Genomic DNA, 23,287 nt, shown 5'->3' on the forward strand with positions numbered 1-23,287 from the left:
TGTAAGAGCTCAGGCCGTTATCCTTGATATAAGAGTATTTGAATGTTATTTGGATGTCTCTGCTTTTTATCTCTGAAATGGTAGAGAGTACACCTTTATATAACTTCATGGAGATAACATAAACAGCTGCATGTGTGTATTTCAGTTATGTTATCTGCATAGTCCCTGTTCAATTTACCGATTTGCAGCTGTCAATTTTCAGCTGCCAAAAAAAGGACATTTGATTTTGAACTTAATCGTAAACTACCTTCCCCACCAACTGTAAGTCTCTAGAGAAACTGGAGGAAGAAGAGCAGCACCAGAGCTTCTTCTAGTAGGATTCAGAATACTGTCCATACTAGGATTCCTTGCTATGTATGTAGGTCGGGAAGACCGTTTCAACTCATTATCATGTTACATAACCATCTTCTTCATACCACTAGCCTCCACTACTTGAGTTCACTGTTCTTGCTTGCCAGTCACTAATCTCTGCCATCTTGGGCCTTTTGTAATTGGATTTCCCAGGTCACATGGTAAGATAAAAAGTCCTCAATCCATCAAAACAAAATTGGGTTATCCATGAAGAATTAAAGGGGGGAAAGGGGAGGAACAACAAGGAGCAAGGTGAAAGGCTTTTCACCTTCTTAGCACTCTTGGACCAGCAGGCTTTCCGTGTAGAGCTCTGGGAAGTCAGCTCTGTGGAGCACCTTCTTTATGACACGGAGAGATTCAACGTAGAGATTTTATTTTGGTCCCTCTCATCCTCCTTGCCCAAGAAAGGGTGAGTCAACTGTCTGAAGAGCTGGAAGGAACAGAAACAGGGGAGTTAGAGGAGCTAAAGAAACCAAAGAAGAAGGAGAAGAAAGGAAAGAAAAAAAGAAGAGGAAGAGGAAGAAGAAAAGGAAAAGGACAACAAAAAGAAGGTGAGATGGGGAGTGGAGCAAGTGCTGAAGAGAAGAGGTCCAAGGAATTGGAAAAGAAGCTACAAGAAGATGCAGACAATGAGGCAAAGACAGTCAAGCTGCTCCTGCTAGGTAGGTATGCTTCAAAGGGTTAGTTATCCGTAGGGAAATAAATACCTTTGGCTCTTGTAAGGGGAGGGGGCTGCAAGAGGATCTCCATTCATGAGCAACATGAGTGGTGAAAGATGTCTGTGCTTGTATTCATTTCTTCCATATAGACACAGCCTATGAAAAGTCCTGAAAGGAGATCTTAGCTATTTTACACCAACAATGGATGGGATGGGACAACACAGTATTTAATCTCAATAGGGGTCCAGCAGGGGGAAAAAGAGAAAGAAAGAAAAAGCCCAACAACTGTCAGGTGCTTTTCAGTTCTAATTTATCCATGAAGCACGTGGAATGAATGGATCTATTTATGGGTGTGTTTTTTTCCAAGGTGACTGTGGCCTAGGGTCAGTAGACAGGAAATGGTGGTTGATATTTCTTCCAAGCAACAGACCAGTATAGATGTCAACAAATTAAAAAGGCAAAAATAAGAAGATTCAGCAAGGTGTTATTGTTTTTTCATTTTACACAAGACTGAAAAATAACATTTTAAAAAACAACTTGCTGAGGTCTCTCTTGCTAAGTAGCACCAGATGGTTTCTCATTAGCTTGATGACTTCCTAAATCAGCCGATTAGCAAGGACACAGATCTTTCAGCTCATTGGGTGTAACAAGAGGTCACAAACACCCTCTTCTGCAAGCAATCTGGGGCATCATGATTGTCAAAGAGATTAAGCATTTCCAAGAAGAGATGATGCCTGAAGGAGAATGAAGGTGTAGCCCACCTGCAAGACTCTCTCTTTAGCACTAAACATTTAATTTCACCAGCAAAGGTGATATTGAGTTGATTCCTTAGTGAGACCGGCAGGAGATTGTTTCCTGTTCTGTCACATAAGAAAATAAGTTCTACATGTCCAGAATAAAGCTTTTAAGAATCCATAAATGAATCTGCCAAATGGAGAGGTTATTTGAGCAATAACCTGGCTTCATCTACAAACCCATAGGGATTACTGAAATACCCAGGAGACAGAGGTTGTCATGAGATAGGGAGTCAATGTTTGTGTTAGTGAAGTAGCTCTCCCAGGTCCTTGGGCTTGCGTGGCATTCAAAAAGGGAAGGACATTAACTGTAATCTTTTCTTATCCCCTTGTAGGGACTACAAAATGTTCTGGGTAACAAAAATTGGCCATCATTTTGCAGAGAAATGTATAAATTGATAGCATTTTCTGTGATTACATTGATGTTGCATTGGAGGTTATTGTCCCAGATGGAATGTTTTTGTTGTTGTAAATATAGTGCTTGATTCCAGGTACACTTCTTTGTATATGAACTAGGATTACCTGAGGGGTTGGGTCCTCTATACCAGCTCTACAAAATAAGAAGAGCCCTAGAAGATATGAGGGGGAAAGGCTTTCTCACATTTGTATCTCACCCTTCCTTCAGGGAACATGCATGGTTCTCACTTCCTCTGCTTTATCTTCATAGTTATTCTATGAGTATGGCTGCCAGGTCTGGGTTGGGAAATACCTGGAGACTTTGGGGGTGGAGCCAGGAGAGGGTTGGATTTGGGGCAGGGAGGGACCTCAGTGGAGTCCACCCTCCAACGTAGACATTTTGTCCATGGGGACTGATGTATTTAGTCTGGAAATTAGCTATAATTCCAGGGAATCCCCAGGCCCCATCTGGAGACTGGCATCCATACCTGTGAGGTAGATTAGACTGGTGAGTGACTTGTTCAAAGTTATTGAATAAGCTTTATGGCTGAGTGGATATTTGAACTGGATCACTCAAATCCTAGTCTGATACTACCCCACTAAGGTTAGTGTTCTAGTGTGTTTTTTCCCTGCTTCTCCAAAGCTCTGCTGCTTTTATGGATATCAGCCTTACATATATGGACCAGGACATGTAGCATTGTTATCTACATGCATTCTCTTATGTATCTAATCTCAGCACATATTGTAGCTGCTACTAAACTATGGCCCCAATTTCCTTTAACTAATCTAGAAAATGAATTAGTGAGGGCAAAGTTTCCAAGGAGTTCGTACAAGAAGTGGGTAGAGTAAAGAATACTTGACATATAATCTTTCTTTATCAAGGATAGTGGCTAAAATTCTTCAAACCCATTGCAGACATTCCTGTAATGAATTAGTTCAGATACAGGTGGATTTCAGAATATCCTGGGGTGCAGAAGCTAATTTTAAAGCACATTTTATTCTTGAACAAAGGAAAAAGAATGTCTTGGGAGATGCATTATATTGCAATCTAAAAACAAAAGCTTTCCAGGCAGTTACAGCCCAGTGAATGCCAAGAGATAATGGCAAGGCCAGAAAGCCTATTCTTCCACCCTGGCTCTGGAGATAAAAACAAAATAAAAGGACTCTTGTCATTTTACATGTACTAGGAAAGGTCGTTGATATGACTTCCCTTTTATTCAACAGCATTAAGGTTGAACAATTGGAAACCACAGTGATTCAGAGAGCCGGAAGAGGCCTTTTGGGGCATGGAGAAACTTTCTTATAGCATGATTTCCTCTTACAGAATAGCTTATTGAGATTACACTTTCCTATTGAATAGAGAAATGTGTAGGCTATCCTCTGAGACGATCTTCCTGGATGGATCAATTTACCTTACAGAATGTATGCCCATGGTATCTCTGCAGTCATGTAGCAAGTAGCATGCACGCACCTACCTCTGTACAACATGTCAAGGGTTCATCCAGGTGACAGCAGAGAGGTTTGGATCAGGGTGATAAAGCTGTAACTCTAAGCAGCTTCCTGTTTTGGGATAAGCAGCTTTAAGTGATAAGATGAAGAATCATACCATGGATGCTGAAGAGTGAAGGGCAAGGAAAGAAGAAAGCAGAGTTAAGAAAGGCAGAGTTAAGAAAGATTTGAGCAGACCAATTAGCGTACCTGGAATGCGAATATCTGTCGCTTTAGTGTAAAATAAGAATACCTATCAGCATAGTTAAAGTGTGAATGAATTCTGAAATGTTGAGCATTTGGTGATATTTAAACAGACAGGGGGATTGTTAAAAGAAGGAAACATTCAATGTTGCCACAGTACTATATTTGAGGATGCACATTAGTCCCAAATTGCTGTGGCTTAGTTGGTTCTCATTAAAACTGGAGGTATAGAATGGGATATGGTTGAAATGCAGCAGAAAATTATTATTATTCCTTACCAATGCCCGGTCTTCATTCAATGGGAAACTGGCCTAGACAGTTTTGACTATGGACTGATTTTGTTCCAGTGGAATGGTTTAGGGAAGAATTGTTGTCTGTTAGTGAAGCTCTCTAATTCAAGTGTAGAATCCATCCAACTTGCTAAAAGAAACAGGGTTCCTGGATAGATAAGCTAGATCCAGGCCCAAGAGCACCTTAGAGACCAACAAGATCTTCGGAGTTTAAGCTTTCAAAACTTTACTACTTTGACTCCAGAAGTGAACCTATGGATGCAAAAGATTATCTTAGGCCTCAACCCGTGAATGCCATGGCATGTCCCCAGAACCCATGGCTGCTTTTAACTTAGACCACAAACAGATCTGACCATGGACTGGACTCCTGCAGGCACTAAAGCCCCATTGCTCTTCATGAAACAGAAGGGCTGAGCAGGGGGTTGGACTAGATGGCCTGTATGGCCCCTTCCAACTCTATGATTCTATGAAGGAGCTCTATTCCTGTTTGCCAAAATCAAAACAGGGAAAGGTCATGGGTAAGATGTATTTTCATGCTGGAGAGGAGAAGCATGCTAAGTTTTAGAATTAAAAATGTACAATATGCAGGCATTGCTAGGTTGTGGAAAGAGAAGGCATGTTTCCAATTTGTAAGGGATATATGAGCACTCAAACTGAGCATGAAAGCAGTGATCCATAGTGTCTACCAACACTTTCTCTGGTACCCCCCACATGTTTTTAGACAGTGGACATGGTCATACATGGCTTTCCCCAGCAAGGCTTCAGACTGACCATTGGAGATTTTATTGGCTGTGCCAATTTTTAAAAACATTGCTTTGGCAGTTGCTGCCACCATAGCACAAGGATCTTCACTGTGTGACTGAAGGTAAGCAGTGGCAGCCATTTTGCACCAGGTTCTACCTCCTGCAGCAACCGTTTTGTGGCAGCCATTTTGTGGCAGCTGCACCCACCAGGCTATGTCAGAATTAGACTTTCAGAGTTGGCTTTTTAACCCCAATATCAATCTCGTCCTCTCCCCACGCTTGAAATGATACCTATAGGGTAGTCATGTTCCTTGGTGCTGCAGATGACACAACAAGCGCTATCTAATAGGTGCTTATGACTGTCCTGCAGTCATAGTTCACAAATGACTTGCTATCTTCTCTGCTTTGCGGGCAAGTAAGGGCTCTAATAACACTTAAAAACATTAAATCCAGATCACTTTGAACTCTTGTCCCCTCAGCAGCTGATTCGTAATACCAGAGAAAGGATCATTGTAGGAGGAAACCTGAGGAGCTTAGGAAACAAAACACCCAAGTATTAAAACAAACTGAAAGGTCTGTTATATGGAAGGGATTGTGTGGCTGCATGCTAAGCCCAGCATGGGGAGGCACAACATATCCATCTGTCCTGTATCCCATCCTATTCCCCTGGCAACATCCTTAGCAACTGCTTTGCTTCTTTTGTTGACTGTGTGTCATACCAACTCCCACAGCAATTCCTGTTCTTCTTTCCAGTTGCGAATGGTGCAGCCCATGTTCTCTTTCACCAGCAGCCAAGCCATATAAAGAATACTGCATTTCAAAATAATTAATGTTCTCAAAGGCGGTGGCAGCAACCACAGCAGCAGTAGTAACAGTAGTTACTTGGGGGGGGGGAGCAACCCCCCAGCTGTCTATGCTAACTTATACTTGCTAAGTATTACTTTCCTGGTTTCAGCATTAGGGGGGTTTATTGCTTTGCTTTTTACTGTAGCTGTTCACTCTTAACTTGTGCCTGTTCCCCTCAGTTTACTTTTTAAATAATATGAGCTGACTGGTGAACTTTTAGCTAAGGGTGAGAGATGCAATTTTAAAATCAATAAATGTCCTTCAAATGTGCCTCTCAGGATGCATCAATAGTAATGAGCATTCCAACATTAACTAAAATGCTTTTTGACCTGTACTATCATCATTGTTGTGTCAGCATGGAGACCATCGCCCTGTTGAATAGAAAACAGGTAAGTTTCCAGCATCATCTAAGGGACATGGTTTCATTCTCTATTTAGGCGCAAGGAAACAGTGAGCAGTAAAGTTATCAGAGTTCACATGATAATAATTCCAGATGAACAGTTTGTTGCAGGATTACTGTGGCACCTTAAATACAAGCATTCATTTTAGCATAAACTAAACTGTTGTAGGCAGTATCTGACAATGTCTAATTGGGACTAAAAGGTAGGGTTGCCAGCCTCCAGGTGGGGCCTGGAAATCTCCTGGAATGGCAATTGATCTCCAGCCAACAGAGCTCAGTTCCCCTGGGAAGGAGAATAAGAGCTGGTTCTTATATGCCACTTTTCTCTAAGCAAAGGAATCTCAAAGCGGCTTACATTTGCCTTCTCTTCTCTTTTCCCATAACAGACACCCTGTGAGGTAGATAACAACAACAACAACAATAATAATAATAAGTAAGGCTGAGAGAGCCCTGCTATTACTGCTTGGTCAGAACAGCTTTATCAGTGCTGTGGGAAGCTCAAGGTCACCCAGCTGGCTGCATGTGGAGGGGCAGGGGATCAAACCTGGCTCGCCAGATTAGAAGTCCACACTCCTAACCACTACACCAGGCTGTGTTGGAGGATAGACTTTCTACCATTGTAGTCTGCTGAAATCCCTCCCTTCCCTAAATCCTATCCTTTCCTGGCTCCGCCCTCAGAATCTACAAGAATTTCCTAATGAATAGTGGGCAACCCTATGTCACTATGTGAAGCAGCACAAGAGCACTGTTCATAATTCACACACATTTTAATATTGTCTAAAGTCCAGGTTGTCCAGAAGATGCTTAGATAGAGTCTAGACTGCATTTGTGCTAAGAAGAACATGAACCAAATTTTCATATTTTAAAAAGTTTGTAGGCCTCAGAGAAAATACAGGAATATGTGGAACTTCCTGAGTACTCATTAAAACACAATGAATTCCTGCTACTCTTGTGTTCTGGCCAAAAGTGGGGAAAGCATTTGGTCCAATGGCCATGAAAAGCATATTTATTGCAGGGAGGCCTATGAAACAGCGGGGCTTGGCTTGAACGGGAGGTGCATTCATTAGTATGGGTGTGGATACATCCCTGTCCCAATTACTTGCTGTTTATATTCTGTCCTGTGTATAGCTTTAACAAGCAGCAAATAGTGGCTTCACTTATCCCTATTTCAACTAGAGTTGCCAACTTCCAAGTGTGGCCTGCGATTTCCCAGAATTGTTAGTGATCCCCAAACTACAGAGATCAGTTCCCCTGGGGAAAGGGCTGGAGAGAGGAGTCTGTAGTGCTATATCTCACCTCTATCCCCAATTCTCCAGGGATTTCCCAATCCAGAGTTGGCAAGCCCGGTTTCAACAAATACATGCTGCAAGTCCCCAACTTCTGGCCTGGTCTGGTTAGCGAATGCAGTGTAGCAGAATTAAGTGGAATAGGAAAGGACAACATGTCAGGGAGCAGGCAATTGATGACATTCTTCAGTGTTCTCCCCAAGAAAATACAAGTAAAAGCTAAAACATCAGAGAGATGTGCTACAGTGATATTTTTCCACTTGTGAGACCTTCTATTCTTAGAGAGGGCAGTATTAACAGTGTGATCTAGTGCCAGCAGGTCTGTATAGGCTGAGCAACCCTATATTAAAGCAACCCTTAAGAAGAATGGCGTAGAGAGGAAGAGTAGCAATGCATATTGTCAGAATAGCATGTTTTGCAGACAGCTCCAGTAACAACAGGTTTACTAGAACTGAAGTCACATAGACCTAGACAGGCCTTGATTTGAGCCAGGCTCTTACCGGTGCTTGTCCCTGGAAGTCACATTAGTAGCAGGGCACAGCTTTGGAACACTTAAGCACAGATAATACCAAAGAGTACTGCTAAACAAGGGCAGCTGCCCTGCTCTCATCACCAAGCCTGCCTCCATGCCCACCATTGTCTGAGCCCATGGACTGCTTCATCACTGCACTTAGATCCCAGGAAAGGACCCCTCCCCCCCAAAAAAGATGGAGACCAACAGGATTGCATGGCATTTCTGTGACTCCTGCCCCAGACCCAGGAGTATGCTCCCATTGGCCCCTCACTTTGGCTAAACTACACTCCTGTCCCATGTCATTTTTCCTCTGCATCTCAGCCTCTGTCTTCTCATCCCATCCCTTGCTTTAAGTGGCTTGGATCTGTCCTAAAATGTCCATGGATAGAAGGATTTTCCTCTGCAGAAGCAGAACTTCCTTCCTTCCTTCCTTCCTTCCTTCCTTCCTTCCTTCCTTCCTTCCTTCCTTCCTTCCTTCCTTCCTTCCTTGTGCTGCAGATTAAAAATACACCTGAAATGCTGCTTTGTTCCTGGGGGATGGGGGAGCCCCAGGAACACCTAGGTGGAATGAAAACTGGGGGAAATTGCCCCCTTATGTGCCCGTAGATCCAATCGAGTATGTCTGATTTATCAAACAAAAAAACTGAGTTATGTGGATTTGATTACTACCTTTGGTTTTCAGAGGGCCGATAGTACGTGACATTACCAAAGGATACTAATTTAGCATGCCTAATATTTGCGCCCCCCAAATGTTCCTGTTACATAGTTTTCATTTCAAGTAATGGTCTCCAAAGGAACTGGTTCAAAAGATAGAGCAGCTGTTTGCTCAAACATTTAACTGCCCAGACTAATGGTCTCTGAGGAAGTGTGCATGCACACAAAAGCTTATATCTTGAAGAAAACTTTGTTGGTCTGGACTTGAACTTTGTACTGCTCCTTAAAACACTGTAATGTCAGAGGAGGAAGCTTATGCAAAATTACTGCTTCTCCTTCATTGGAAATTCCAAGTTTACACTGTGTGTATGAGCAAGCCACTCAGAACAGCAGTTCTTTGCATGAGCAAACTGGGCGATACAATACCCAAAGTCCTGTGAACCTGAGAATCTGAAAGAATTGCAGAAGCAAAATAAATGCAATGGTCTAGGGGGAATTTCATCTATTTTTTAGGAAACAGCCATTCTCAGTCTTTTTTTTTGTCTCCCGCTTTCAATATTCTGGCATAAACCAAGTTCATTTTATTCCTTCCAGGTGCTGGCGAGTCAGGCAAGAGCACAATCGTCAAACAGATGAAGTGAGTACTATCTTGCAAAAAAGAGACTGGGCTGCGTTCTTCAGCATTTCCTTCCTTGGTGCCTGCCCTACATCCGCCCAGTGCAGCATTTCAGTGTTGCTGGCAGCAGGATGTGCACCAAGGCAAATAACTTAAACAGATTACTGAAGGTTTAAAACACAAATATAAATAGCCCTTAGTTAAACCAAGCTAGGAAAACAAGGCACACCTGCTTGCTTCCATAAATTGCTTCTGAACAGGATGAGGAACAAATTCTTTTCCCATACTACAGAGTAGGCATTGCCTGAACAACAGCAATTCTTCAGCATATGACTGAAATAACTCCCAGAATAAATCTCTAAGTCTAGACTGCTGACCAAGTCCAGAATGGTATCTTTCTAAGACATAGTGCCTTGTGAAATATGTGCACCAATGAATTGTTGAAAGCATATTAAAGATGGAGAGAGAACTATTACTGTACCCTGAGTGTTGTTTTCTCTGGGACACTTGTAACTACTGTTGGGTCTTCCTATGATAATTAAATTAGATTTAAAACACCAAATGATCAGCAGAGAAATGCCAGCTCTTCACAGGGGTGGGCACATCCCATTCTATCAGTAATCAGTGTTGAAATGCTACGGCAAGTAGACCCCAGATCTTAAGTTTTAAAAGATTCCCAATTGTTGAGTGACTGGTCAGTTTGGACTTGTAAGTCTAATCTTTTCCATTGTGATAATTTCATAGCCTTGCAGCAGAGTGCTAGGGAGAAGCAAGCCAGTTGCTGCTACAAATTCAGATCAAATGGATGAAACGAAATGCTGAAAGAAATTGGAGGACACGAAAAAGAGGCATCCTGGCATTCAAGAGCGTCAGTACAGACTAGCTGAGCAGATTTAGAGCCTTTTGAAGGGCAGTCATTGCCTGCAATGAAGGAAAATTAAAATGTACTCCTAATACCTTTTGATTACAACTTATTTATTATCTGGTTTATATACCACCTCTATCCACAAGCAGGCTTGTGGCGGTTACAGCAGTGGATTAAAACAATTTATAAAAGTTAAAATCATAAAAAATTAAAAACTAGCAAGGTCCCGCAGCCCACCCAAGCTATCTTCAATCTGACCTGCAGAGTTGGTTACAGGCAGCACAGGAACATGTGCTGTGCAAGAGTAAAAGGTGTGTGTTTGTGTGTGTGTGTGTGGGGGGGGATCAGGTCTTAAGCCGCCTCAACCATGGGCCTGGCAGGAGAGTGCCATCTTATGGGCCCTGCAGAACTGTGCTAGCTCCATCTGTGATAGTACTGTTTGGCATAGGCCCTCAAGAGTGATATTTCTCCTTAGATGCTACATGCTCCCATTTTTCCACAGGATTATCCATCAAGATGGTTACTCAAAAGAAGAATGTTTGGAGTTCATATCTGTCATATATGGCAACATTCTACAGTCCATTCTGGCCATCATCAGAGCCATGATCACTTTGGGGATCGATTACGGCGATCCCAGCCGAGCGGTGAGTGTTACCATTCCCAGCCCCCACAGTAGTGGGGGGTAGTTCCTGCAAGTGAAGGGGAAAGCATTTGTCATTATGAAAGCAGTTTAATTCTTCCGTAGAGACAACAAGCAGTGCTCATGTCCTGATCAGCCCCTGCAAACAGCAGCTGATTCAATGTCAGCAAAGGACAAGTATCCATGAAAGCTGCCTTGTTCATATTCAAGGCCAATATATTCTTGCCATATTTAGGAAAAATATAAGCCTCTCTTGTACAGTTAGAGTGTCATTGCTAACAGAAAACCTATCTAGATGCCCAAAAAATATTTCCAGAAACTAATAGTTGTCACTGGAAAGATGGAATATCCTGGCATTCAGCTAGTAAGGCTCAGGAAAGCAGTAATTGCTATCGAATATACTGTGAACTCCCCTTAAATTGGCAGTCTGTTTAAAAACAAAGATGGTTTCAGGGTTCCTCAAGATGAAGCACCTATTGTACATTGCCACCTGGTGGGTAAAGGAAGTGTTTACAAGCATAGATTCACTGCTGGGAGCTAACTGAAAACCACAATATCCAGAAACACCTGAAGGGACACTTAGATGTTCACGTTGACAAAATTAGTAGGAGAAAGCTACATAGTGTGTTGATAAGTGTAAAGGTGCCAAGCCACCAGCAAGTTGTGCTTTGAGGTGGAGATATTCCTGGAAAAACTGTGGTTGACCATGCCAAGACTGTGCCAGGATGGAAGCACATGAACAATTGTCCATTTTAGGAGAGATGTAGAAGGGTACTTATGGCAAGTATTTCTAAATTCAACCATTCCCAACAGTCTGCTCTCACATCATGGGAAATTTCACAGCTTCAGTGAAGCCAATGGAGATTCCCCATGTCCAGCTCAGAGCAGATTTACTGCAACTTGGTCCTGTTGACCTTTTCTCAATGGCTGTTCTTGCTCTTAATTTAACTCAGTTCTTATACCTTTTAGATATCTATTTTCCTTTTGTGTCTTTTCTATGTGCATTGTTTTACAGCAAAATCTTGAGTAAACCGCCATGAGACCACTGGAAGAGCAGCAGCATAAAAATCAAAATATAAATTAATAAAATAAATAAATTTCCTGGGAGTGAGTCTCACTTAATAGAGTAAATCTGCTTAGGGTTCCTCTCTCAGTTTGCTGTTTTCCCTGACTTAAACACCTCCCACTCTCCAAAGGAGGGAGCAGAATATCAATGCCATTTGGGGGGGACAGACCTAGTCCTAGTGGCACAGAGAAGGTTCAGTCCTTGAACCACATTCCTCAGGGCCCCAAGGCAAGACAGCTCTTTTCCATGTTTTGTCTCTTGTCAGGATGATGGGCGACTGCTGTTCAACTTGGCGGACTCCATTGAAGAAGGAACCATGCCTACAGAGCTAGTGGAATGTATAAAGAGGCTCTGGAAAGATTCAGGTGTTCAGCTCTGCTTTGACCGGGCAGCCGAGTACCAGCTCAATGACTCTGCTTCATAGTAAGTCTGCCCTCTGATGCTGTTTTTTGTTTGTTTTAAAAAAATGATCATGCAAATTGGGGAGAGAAAACACCACAAGATTATCCACTTTAGGGGTTTTGATGATGAGGTTCTAGACAGGCCATCAACTTACTGCTTAGCAGCACAAATTTATCTCCTCTCAGACTTCTTCATCTTTTGAAGCACTGCCAGCCTCTGGAATGGCACATGACTAAAGGCCATCACCCCCTCACTGGCAGTCTTCAAGCAAAGGCTGGATACACACTTTTCTTGGATGCTTTAGGATGCTTAGGGCTGATCCTGCGTTGAGCAGGGGGTTGGACTAGATGGCCTGTATGGCCCCTTCCAACTCTATGATTCTATGATTCTACTCTCCAAGCCTGTGGTCCCCTTTGCCAAAACTGTCTGAGCTTCTTCTGACTGATTGACTGGGAATGATTCAAACTACTGGTTCTGTCCACATGGTTTAATATTGTGGGGCTACTCCACTGGGAAGCAACATCCATGTGTGTTTTCAGTGCTCTGAGCAACAGAATGAGCAACACTTTTTAATAGGTACAGCACACTTCGGAATGACTTCACAGCCCTGAGAACACATTGTCCTTCAATAGTTTTAGGCTGAGAAAAAGAGTGAGGCTGATGTATCTTGTTAGATTATAACACAGAGAGAACGCTACATTAAAACAATATCCATAACTAATAGCTTTTCCACTGGGATTCTCAGATTCTGACTACATTTGGCACTTACTGCGTAATTGGTTTTAGAGTGCAAACAAGTGGCCTTTTACATACTTTAAACCCTTGCCATGCTATTTTAATTCTTGCACATACATCCTTACCTCATCAGGCAAATATGAAACAAACTGTTCTGTCTACTTCTATGCCACAAGGTCGAAATCCAGCAACATTCCAGAGGAAGAACGGTGTTGGCCTGATGCAACCAAACCTTCTGGCATCTTAAATGTCATGACATGCGCTTTCATAAACCAGAAACCTTCTTAATTGGAAGCTCATCATGCCCCATTTTTTAAAGGAAACTTAAAGGCTCTGTCCTAAACTCAGATTCAATACACTGGCCAGCAGCATACTGCATGCTATACAGTCATCATGCTGACACCACACTGGTGTAATTGCTACACCATGTCGAATCAGGCAGTCATTAGGGGCAGGCCGTGAGGACAGTTACGATCCTTTCCAGCTCTTGACCCCCCCCCCCCCATGGCTGGCTCGAAGCTAGCAGAACTCAAAAGACATCCCATAGAGGCCCATGCGAGGGAAACACACTCCAGTGTGCCACAGCCAGTTGCAGTCCTCCCGGGCAGCCGATCATGGCCCCTCACAAGCTCTGCCACCCGTGGCTCAGAGTTTAGAGTGGGTGGCATGGGGCTACATCACAGTGGCCCTTGGTGCACACACTTAGATCACAGGCAGGAATCTCATAGAAGAAGTATTCTGCAAAACAAAGACACTCAGAGCCCAAACAGCCAGAACAAATGTTGTTATGATAACCTAACACTGCTCTGTTCAGAAGCCTTACAGGTACTCCAGCTCAGGATACAGAAACCAAAGGGAAAACCCTGCTCTCCCTCAGGGATGTGCATGTGCACAGACAATGCACCCCCCTAAACACACAAAGGTAAGCAAGGGGGGCTGGGACTGCTGCGTCTACCTGCCCCTCCTTCCATTCCATACCTACTCGGTGTAACAAGTGAGATTCCTGTACCTATGCCTAGCAGTAACTATGTGCAATCCTGGGGTGGTGGAGTGCAGATGTGCTGGTATTCCAGTACTGTGCTGCCAGCATGACACCATGTTAAAGTCACCCTTGTACTTGCCACCGGAGGCTGGTGACTTGCAGCCACTACATTCTGATCTGTGCCACTATTGACCAAACCAATTATCTTGCAGGTGCAGAGTTCTGGGAAGCAGCCGAAGGAGACAGGGCAGGCCCTGTTCCACTGCAGTTTCCGCCAAGGAATAGGTATATGTTGGCTCAGTGGTTACATTACGTACCCCACCAGAGGCAACCACCCAGCAGGGAAAGGGCCAGGGAAGACTGCATTCCCAGTCAGATGTCCATCCCCTGAAGAGGCAACAGCTTGATTGACAACTGCAGTGATGAGTTTGGCTGTGCTGGGAATGGGTCACCCACCAACGCTCTGGCTCCAGCTTGGCACCTGCTTGACTGGCATACTCATGGGCATGTAGTGATTGAGACTGCCCTACCTGTGACACTGTGGTTTGTCTGTGGAATTTGCAAAGGTGCAGAAGCCTTTACTGCAATGAGAGGGGTGGCAGCCCCAGTCCCTCGACCTGTTTCTGTGTCCCTCATGCTGTTCAATAAACTTGTAAACCACTCTTCAGCGGTGTCTGTTTAACTGGGGTGCAATAGCTTAAGCTCAGTCCCAAATCCTCAGCTGCCTTCGGGGGAGCAGGGGGTGGTCTAAGTGGGTACAGACTGGAGAAGGGTCTTCAGGCTACCTGTTGCCCGACAGCACTGCTGGCATCCGATAAGCCATAGACAGGTGAGGGTGGAGATGAACCAAGCAGAATGGTTACTGGAGCAAGGGGAAAACAGGCAATGACAATCAACCTCACAGGCCCGGGCGGGAGATGGTGCTTGGGGACTTGATGGGCAAAATGATGGACATGTAGAGCTGCCAGTTGACATGAGAGGCTCAATTCCTTCCCCTTCTCCCCAGAAGTTTGATGGGGCCAAATCTCACATGATCAGGAGTCCAACTAGACTGCTGTGGGGTTTTGATGGGGGGGACTTGGCTATGCTGTATCTGTTTTTTCCATTGCACCACAACTGTCTCTACAGTCTTCCCTTGACCTGCTTCACCTGCATGGTGTTGACAGCAAAGATGCCCGTACTATGTCTTGTTCTTCCATTTGTCTGGTTAGCAAACCACTCCTAAGTGTAGGAGATATGAGTCTGAACCCATCATCTCCCCTCCTGTTTTGCTGCTGCTGGCCTAAATATGGACTTTGTCTTCTGGCTTTCATCTCCCTCACTGGGAATCACACCTATTTGCCACATGGGTGCCCTTTCCCAGTGAGCTGCAGGGTGGTGGCAGTGGTGATGGAACACCTGTGAGTGAGGGTGCAGTTGTGTATTCCCTGGTTGCTGTCTTGTCCCAATTTCACATCTGGCACCAGATTGGTTCTCCCACATCTCACCCTGTCCAGAATCTGTACCCTTGTCAGGAGGGGTCTTGGGTAGTCTGTCAGGGTTTCTGGGCTGAGATGGTTGTGCATCCTCCCTGCATGTCCACCTGGTAGAAGGGATCTCAGATGCAGATGGGGACTCAAAGCCATGTCTGCTGAGCTCCAGGGATTATGTTGCAGCACAGGGCTCCTTAAAGGGGAGCCTGTTTTCTCTCCTTCAGTGTAATCCATATATGGGTGGCAACTGCTTGACACTAGAGGATCATGGCACATGCTGAACCAGTAGTTGGTTCAGCATGTGCCACTCACTCATGGAGAGCAAATTGCTCCAGAATTTGTGGATGCGGGAGGGTTTGTTAAGGATTCTGCTCTGATCCCTTTGCTGGGTACAGCTTCCCAAGGGATGTTTCTGTTGCACTTTCCCCTCTGCATCCGCGGGACTGCCTCGGCATGCTCATTAATATTACTGGCAACATGCTGGGTCTGAGAGTCTTAAGATGGGGTGGGGGGGGGAAATGGGAGCTAATAGGGCTACTGAAATTTTCTTTTGCCTTGCAATACCCCAACTGTCTGAGCTTCTTTACTTTTTGCTGAACATAGTCATTTAAAGGCTTGGAACATATGTATAGGCTCTTCCTGAATCCCACGAAAGGATTTGCACATGTTTGAACAGAAGTACTTCACTGCAAATGTAAATAGACATCCCATGATGTAATTTATGATTTGAAATCCCATCCCTAGCTGCTCTCATGGGGCATAACCAATCCCATCCCTAGCTGCTCTGCATGGTGGCATAACCAATACTTCCAGCTACTTAGCTCTAAGTGTCTTGAAGAGGGTATTATGCATTGCAGAGTTATTGGGAGGACAAGCAATTGTTATAGAGCATCTCAAAGCATGCTGCAAAGATGGCAAAGTGCTCTACCTTTTTTCCTTCAGCTACCTGAATGAACTGGACAGGATCACAACTGCCAATTACCTCCCCACTGAACAAGACGTCCTGCGATCACGAGTTAAGACCACAGGTATCATAGAGACAAGATTCTCTGTCAAGGACCTCAACTTCAGGTGAGCAAAGCTCTTCCTCATTCTCTAATTTGAACTATGCCAGTTGTTCTGGCCAGTTTTCAACACACATAATTAATTTGTGTGAATGTCATGTTTGATGCTCTAATCCAGGGGTAGTCAACCTGTGGTCCTCCAGATGTTCATGGACTACAATTCCCATGAGCCCCCACCAGCAAATGCTGACAGGGGATCATGGGAATTGTAGTCCATGAACATCTGGAGGACCACCAGTTGACTACCCCTGCTCTAATCTACATTGCTTTAGGATGCTTAGGGCTGATCCTGCGTTGCGCAGGGGGTTGGACTAGATGGCCTGTATGGCCCCTTCCAACTCTATGATTCTATGATTCTGTGTCCTCATCCCAAAAGCTGTATGATGCACATTGTTTCCAATGTAACCGACCACTTAAAGTACCCTGCTAAGAAATGTTGCTCCCACTCTCTATGAGTTGGACAAGCCACAAATGATACTTTTACTTCTGCAGGATGTTTGATGTGGGTGGACAGAGATCAGAGCGCAAGAAGTGGATCCACTGCTTCGAAGGGGTGACCTGCATCATTTTCTGTGGAGCTCTCAGTGCTTACGACATGGTGTTGGTAGAAGATGACGAAGTGGTATGGTTTCAGTTCAAACTTCATGGGGTCAAATACTGGCTCACGGCCTTTACCTTTCCCTGCTTTGAAGCAAATCCTCAAATTAAAACTCAGTAAGAACAACACTGGCACTGAACAGAGACAGATATGAACCACATTACCCCTCCCCCTCCACACACACACAAACACTGATGGGTTAAAGCCAGAATCTCACGCAGTAGACTAGAAGTTAGACTCCCAGGTAGCAGGAGAGAGAAAGGTACCCTCAGGGCACTTTATCCTTTGTTTGTGCTGTTCTGACGCAAGCCCGGGAAGCAAAACAATAGTTGCTTGGCACAGGCTTAACCCTAGTCTGAAAATGGAGATTCCTGCAGCAGCCAGACTTGAGAGCTAGGATTAATTTGCAAAGTACAGCAACATCTAGGAACCAGTTAATTCTAGTCTTCCACATGCATGTAAGGTTAAGGGAGAATTGCATCAGCCTACGTCATTAACATCAAAATCACTGGGGCTCTTAAAAACACCAAAATAAATGGGAGTTCTAACTCTGCTTTTGCCAGACTTCCTTCAGCCTTAAGTGGGAAACACATCTGCTCAGTGAGGTAGGCAGACCACGGGACAGAGAACCTGCAAGATACTGATGGTTAGAAAGCAGAAGGGTGGGTGGGGAGCACTTCTCCTCTGTCCCATGATCTGCCTACCTCACACCCTTGGTTGAGAAGATTCCTGGTGGGGGAATTTTATCTTCCCTATAGATGCAAGAATGAAAATGGAACAGACATTTCAGCACCTGGCACAATGCTGTGATTCAGCTCTAAAGCAGCACTGGCCCGGAGGACCTGTTCTCAAGTTGTTACTGGACAGCTGATTGTAGGCGGAAAGCAGCAGATTCCCTTCCTAAGAACACAAGGACAATTATGTGCACAGCTGTCTTAAATAGGGAACTAGGCAAATTCATAAAAGATAGACCTTGTGGCTACTAGCCGTGGTACTCAAGGGGACTTCCAGATGCACAAAGTCTCTGAACGTCAGTGCCAAGGCCTCAGCCTCCATACCCTGTTGGTTGGCCCTCTAGGGTTCCTGGTGAGCCCCTGGGTGAAGAAGGATGCTGGACTAGATGGACCACTAGTCTGATCCAGCAGGGCTCTTCTTACAGACTCCCAAGTATTTCCCATTAAGTCTTCTACCATCCTCCCTTAGAAATCATACTAAAAGGGGGAAATAATAGAATAGCTAACTGTAGTTTAAATGGCAAGCTTTAACCCCACTCACCTGATTGCAGCTTCTGTCTCAACAGCAACAAAAGAGAGGGTAGAAATGGAGATAATTTGACAGGAAACAATCAGCTGCTTTCTCCTAGCCACATAAAACCAAATGTAGTCTGAGCATAAACAGTAAACACAAATCCTACTTCCAGAAGATGAAACTGGAGTGATTACTTGGGGGTTTCCACCCATTCAAGGATAACAGATTCCCTTTAGGTGTGGGTTTGTCTTTATTAAAAGAGACTCTTGCTCTCAAACTTTTCCCATGATCCAGAAATAGGAGAGAAAACCTTGCAGAGTGAGCACTTTCTAAGGCTCATTCCTTTCAGCTGTGTTGTTGCAACATCAGGATTAAAATACTGGTTAGAACAGTGGTAGGATGGAGGAAGGATACTGGTCTGAGATTTGAGACATCTGTAGATTTTGTCTCAAGATTCTTGTCCACTGTTTGACCTTGAAGAAAGCATTTATATTTTCCTTGTTTGTATGTGTCTTGCCTGAAGTAAATGGCTGCTTGCGGGGAAAAATAGCAAGGAGTTTCCACGTAGTCAGGATATTTGTTTAAAATCAAATACCATTGTAATTAGACTCCCAGAGTAAGGACAGCCACAAGGCAAATCACGAATATTGCCAAATTGCTTTGATAAATATTTGCTCAGGTTGCAAAACAAGCAGAGATCCATAAAAACATTTCAGCTTATTTTACAGAATTTATAGTCCCTTTCCCAATAAGTCTTAGCAAACATTCCTGTCTTTTTTACTAGAACAAGATATGAGTGCAGTGGCACCTTTAAGACCAACTAATTCTACAAGCACATGAAAGCTTCTAACCCATAATTAAACTTTGTTGGCCTTATAGGTGCAATCAGACTCAAACGTTGGCTTTTTTACCATTACATGTCTACCTCTTAGAACCAGGTAGCATGAAGTGCAAGGAAGATGGGGATGTTGAAACAATCAGGTGTGCCAAGCACACACTCAAGGATACCTTAGACTCCCCTTTAGATGTACCTTCAGCTGCACGGAAGCTGCTCTTCTCCAAGATGATCCTGCGTGGCTACGTGCACCCGAGTGTCATAACCACTGCACTATCCCCATCTCTGCAGTCTTCCATAGGTTTTCAAAAGTGCATTTTCTCTCTCTTCTAGAACCGCATGCATGAATCACTGCATCTCTTCAACAGCATATGCAATCACAAATTCTTTGCTGCCACCTCCATTATTCTCTTCCTCAACAAGAAGGACCTCTTTGAGCAAAAGATCAAGAAAGTACACCTCAAGATTTGTTTCCCGGACTATGATGGTGAGTTGAGCAAAATTTTCTTCCATTTCATGAAAGCCATTAGAGCATGGAGCCACTTCACCCAGCATTTTTCTTATATGGCTGCACCATACTAGCTTCAGCCAATGCACCACAAACAGAATTTCCTTTTGACCCTATAAGTATTACCATGAAGCTAAGGAGAGCCAAATGGGACAAACAGCTCTGTGGATCAGGGGCTACTGTAAGAGAAAGGTGGTAAAACCAGTACCACCACTCTTCTGTCCACACTGTTGCACTCCTATTCATTGGACTCAAGCATATAGCTCAATTAATACCTTCATGCACAAAATGTGTTGTTTTATTACACACTCATTGGGACCTCTCTGTCTTTAACAACCATGACATGGAAGCAAAGTGTGAAAAAGAAGCCTATGTTTTCTCAAAACTGAGCCATCCCTCCCTTCTCCCCCAGGTACAAAATTGGGGGGTGGGGGAATAAATTTCAGGCTGCTACAGATGGGGAAGCCAAGGAAGTCACACTCTGCAGGTGAAAGTCCTTGCTTACATGGAAATGCTGCACTGGATCTCATGCAATAATCTGAAACAAAACTTCATGTAGGGACATAGTCGTCTGATTTTAAAACCACTTGCTGCACACAAGTCACCATAAAAAAGCATATCATGGGAACCTTAAAAGAAGTTTGGGGTGGGAGGCTGCCAGGCAGAGAGAACTGGAATGGGTAAGGTAATACAGGAGAAAATAAGGAAGATGATCTCCCACTCCCCCCTGCAACTAGAGGGAAGGAGGAAAGCTGAAAACAGGGAACAGTTAAAGGGCTGTCTGGGGGTGGGAGAGAAGGAAACAGGAAAAGGGGCTTTCAGGAAAGGGGGAAAGAAATAACAGGAAAATGAAATGCCCTGTGCTAACCGCCTGTTTATTTTATGTGATACTCATGTACTAAAAAGGCTCATATCAAGGTGTTTATTCACCATGGATATACAAACATGAGCTTTTAAATCAGATTCATATCTTTCAGCGACACTTTCATCTTCTCTCGTTTTCCCTTCTGCAAACAGGTCCCAACACATATGATGATGCAGGCAACTACATCAAGCATCAGTTCCTTGACTTGAACATGAGAAAAGATGTGAAAGAAATCTACAGTCATATGACCTGTGCCACAGACACACAGAACGTCAAATTTGTATTTGATGCAGTTACGGATGTGATCATCAAAGAAAATCTCAAGGACTGTGGTCTCTTCTAAGACTTCAGCTTTTTAAACAGGTAATTTTCATTCTAAGGAATATTAAAAAGTTAACTTATATGTTGTAGCAACCTTCCCGATGCAGGAACAAACCTCTGAAGCCTTTCATTCAGTGGAATGCACACAGGCTGCCCTCTCTGTTTTGAACAGGGACTTGCAACTGATCTCGCACTTGAGTTTATTTCAGTGTTCCATGCTTACATGTTATCCTTATGGCTCTTGTAAAAGTTCACTTGGTTCAAAAGCAGTTTCAGTGTGCAGTAAATTTTAGCTTTCGACTCATTAAAACTTATTTTCTGTTAGTGAAAGAGCAAGTGTTTCTGAAATGAATGATGAACTTAATACTGAATTCCAAGGCAAGCGTCCCAACTTCCCTGCAGAGGAAATTTGAGTCTCAGTATTACAAAACATAAGCATTAGTCAAGAAAACTGGATTATATCTGTGATTGCTATCAGGAAGTCTTAGTCTGCATAAGGATACAATATAGACACAAACTGTATAGTAACTGTTATGATTCTTTACACTTTAAAACTATTTGGCAATGTAGTTTATCAGGGTTTTACAGGGAATTTGGTTGCTTTGCCTCAGAACTGACAGAATCATTCATGTGCAGATTGCTCCATTCAAGGAAATATAATAGAAAGTAGTGGAAGATTCATGTATACAAATATCCCTAGGTCACAAATAAACCTGATTCTAGGTTATTTGGGAAGGTACTCTCTACCCTTAAAAAGTTGTTACAATCAGAACAGCCTCAAGACTAGTATTGGTTAAGCTTTGGAACTTTTAAAGAACTAAAGCAGAAAAAGATTATTTCTACACCTTTAATCAGATAGTATCTTTCATTTATCCCTTAGAAAAACCTGTTCTTTGCTATCTGTTTTATCTGGCCACAGTGCTGTATTAAAATATTTGATTTGATATCTGTTGTTTTGAAATCAAAATGTGAATTGATTTATTTCCTCAAAATACTTTTTCTCCTGTTGTCTTCTTCTTTTAGGAAAGACTTCCAGTTAGCTTCACTGTTCTGCTAAGCAGAGCCAACGGAGTAAACAAAGTCACTAAAGCAAAAAAGAGTCTGTATTTTTCTATGATCCACCCACAACACAAAGCATACCACCAAAAAGGTATGAAGGAACAAAGCTAAACACTTCCCATCTCCCAGCTCTTTTCTTTGGTAGCTTTCCTTCTTACTGAAATATTCTGCAGTCTAAGTCTTCAAACCATTATTTGCAAGACAGCAAACACAATCTGCAAGCAAAGAGCTGAGCTTGTGATCCTGGACCTTCATGTGTTTATGCAACCATGTTTTTAAAAAGCACATTTCTTTGGGAATGACACAACCAGTGCTTTTGTGGATTCTTTGATAGAACTGTTCAGTTCCTAATCTCTAAATGGTCGGAACTAAGATTCTACTGAATGCAATCATAATGGGTTGAAAATCCAGGTCAAACACAATTCCTATGTTGTTACATATTTGAACTTGCTAGTTTATAAATAAGTCCAGACCACTAGATGGCATTTTTCAAACTTTCCAGTAAATACACTAATTGCAGTTCTCTGAAACTGGTGCAATTTGTCCCCACAGCCTTAAGTAGACAGCTCATTTGCTTTCTAGTCTCCAACTCCCCACGTGCACATTAGAGAATTTTGTGACCCCGGTGATTTAATTTCTCCACTACTACTCACCCCACTGAGCTCAGCAGTATTGATCCCAGCTCAATGCTTTACTTGTCTGCTGTGGAGACGAGTTGCTCCACCTGTCTCACTAATCCCTGACACAAGAGGTCACAGCAATGTGCAAAAGAATAGGATGGACATAGGGTTAGAGAACTTCTCCACACACATAGGATGTAGAAAGAGAAATGATACGACGTTGAAGTGGTTATGTCAGCATTCTCACTCTGCTATTTAGAGCTGTATTTGTTCTTGACCATTTGTAAATACATCTGATGTTACTGTAGACAAGATTCTCTTTATATCAATATTTACAGCAGAGAATTGCTTATACAGCTTCAACTAACTGTAGAAAACCCCGAAATAAAGAAATGCACATATAAAGCATGGTTATGGTGTTTTGTTTTGAAAAGTAACTTAAATATTTAAGTTCCATTTTAGCTTTTAAAAGCCACCTGTTATATACTTGGAAGAAACACATATGGTACATTCCGCAAAGGCCTAATATAAGAACTATTACTGTTCAGTAGATAAGGCTGTATTTGAGAAACCTGGATTCAAACTGCAAATCAACCACAAGCTTATGTATTGGTAAGCCGTCACAACCAAATGAGATGTGAAACCACTGGGGGATAAGCCTGACAGAAAATTCATTCCCCCAGATCTCAAGCAACAGCTTTCAGTACAAGTCATTCTCCCTTTGTGAATCATAAATACTTTATATGGTTGATAGGAGCTGAATATT

At 43.2% G+C, this 23,287-nt stretch overlaps 1 protein-coding gene across 1 annotated transcript; it reads left to right on the forward strand.

Moving 5' to 3' along the window:
* Positions 1–580: 580 nt before the first annotated feature.
* GNAT2 (G protein subunit alpha transducin 2) lies at positions 581–22,067 on the forward strand. The gene is made up of 9 exons (XM_077334201.1): positions 581–1,013; positions 9,220–9,262; positions 10,609–10,750; positions 12,078–12,235; positions 16,346–16,474; positions 16,960–17,089; positions 19,482–19,635; positions 20,674–20,884; positions 21,866–22,067. The coding sequence occupies exons 1-8, from the start codon at positions 908–910 to the stop codon at positions 20,862–20,864; spliced, it is 1,053 nt and encodes a 350-aa protein (XP_077190316.1). The 5' UTR covers positions 581–907; the 3' UTR covers positions 20,865–20,884; positions 21,866–22,067.
* Positions 22,068–23,287: the final 1,220 nt, after the last annotated feature.

The sequence above is a fragment of the Paroedura picta genome, chromosome 4, assembly GCF_049243985.1.
Source record: "Paroedura picta isolate Pp20150507F chromosome 4, Ppicta_v3.0, whole genome shotgun sequence".
Classification (NCBI taxonomy): Eukaryota; Metazoa; Chordata; class Lepidosauria; order Squamata; family Gekkonidae; genus Paroedura; species Paroedura picta.

Bases quoted from the DNA above. Each gene is read 5' to 3' on its own strand.
- GNAT2 (XM_077334201.1), top strand. From the start codon at position 908: ATGGGGAGTGGAGCAAGTGCTGAAGAGAAGAGGTCCAAGGAATTGGAA. The intron at 1,014-9,219 runs GTAGGTATGCTT...TATTCCTTCCAG, and splicing joins AGTCAAGCTGCTCCTGCTAG to GTGCTGGCGAGTCAGGCAAG. The intron at 9,263-10,608 runs GTGAGTACTATC...ATTTTTCCACAG, and splicing joins ACAATCGTCAAACAGATGAA to GATTATCCATCAAGATGGTT.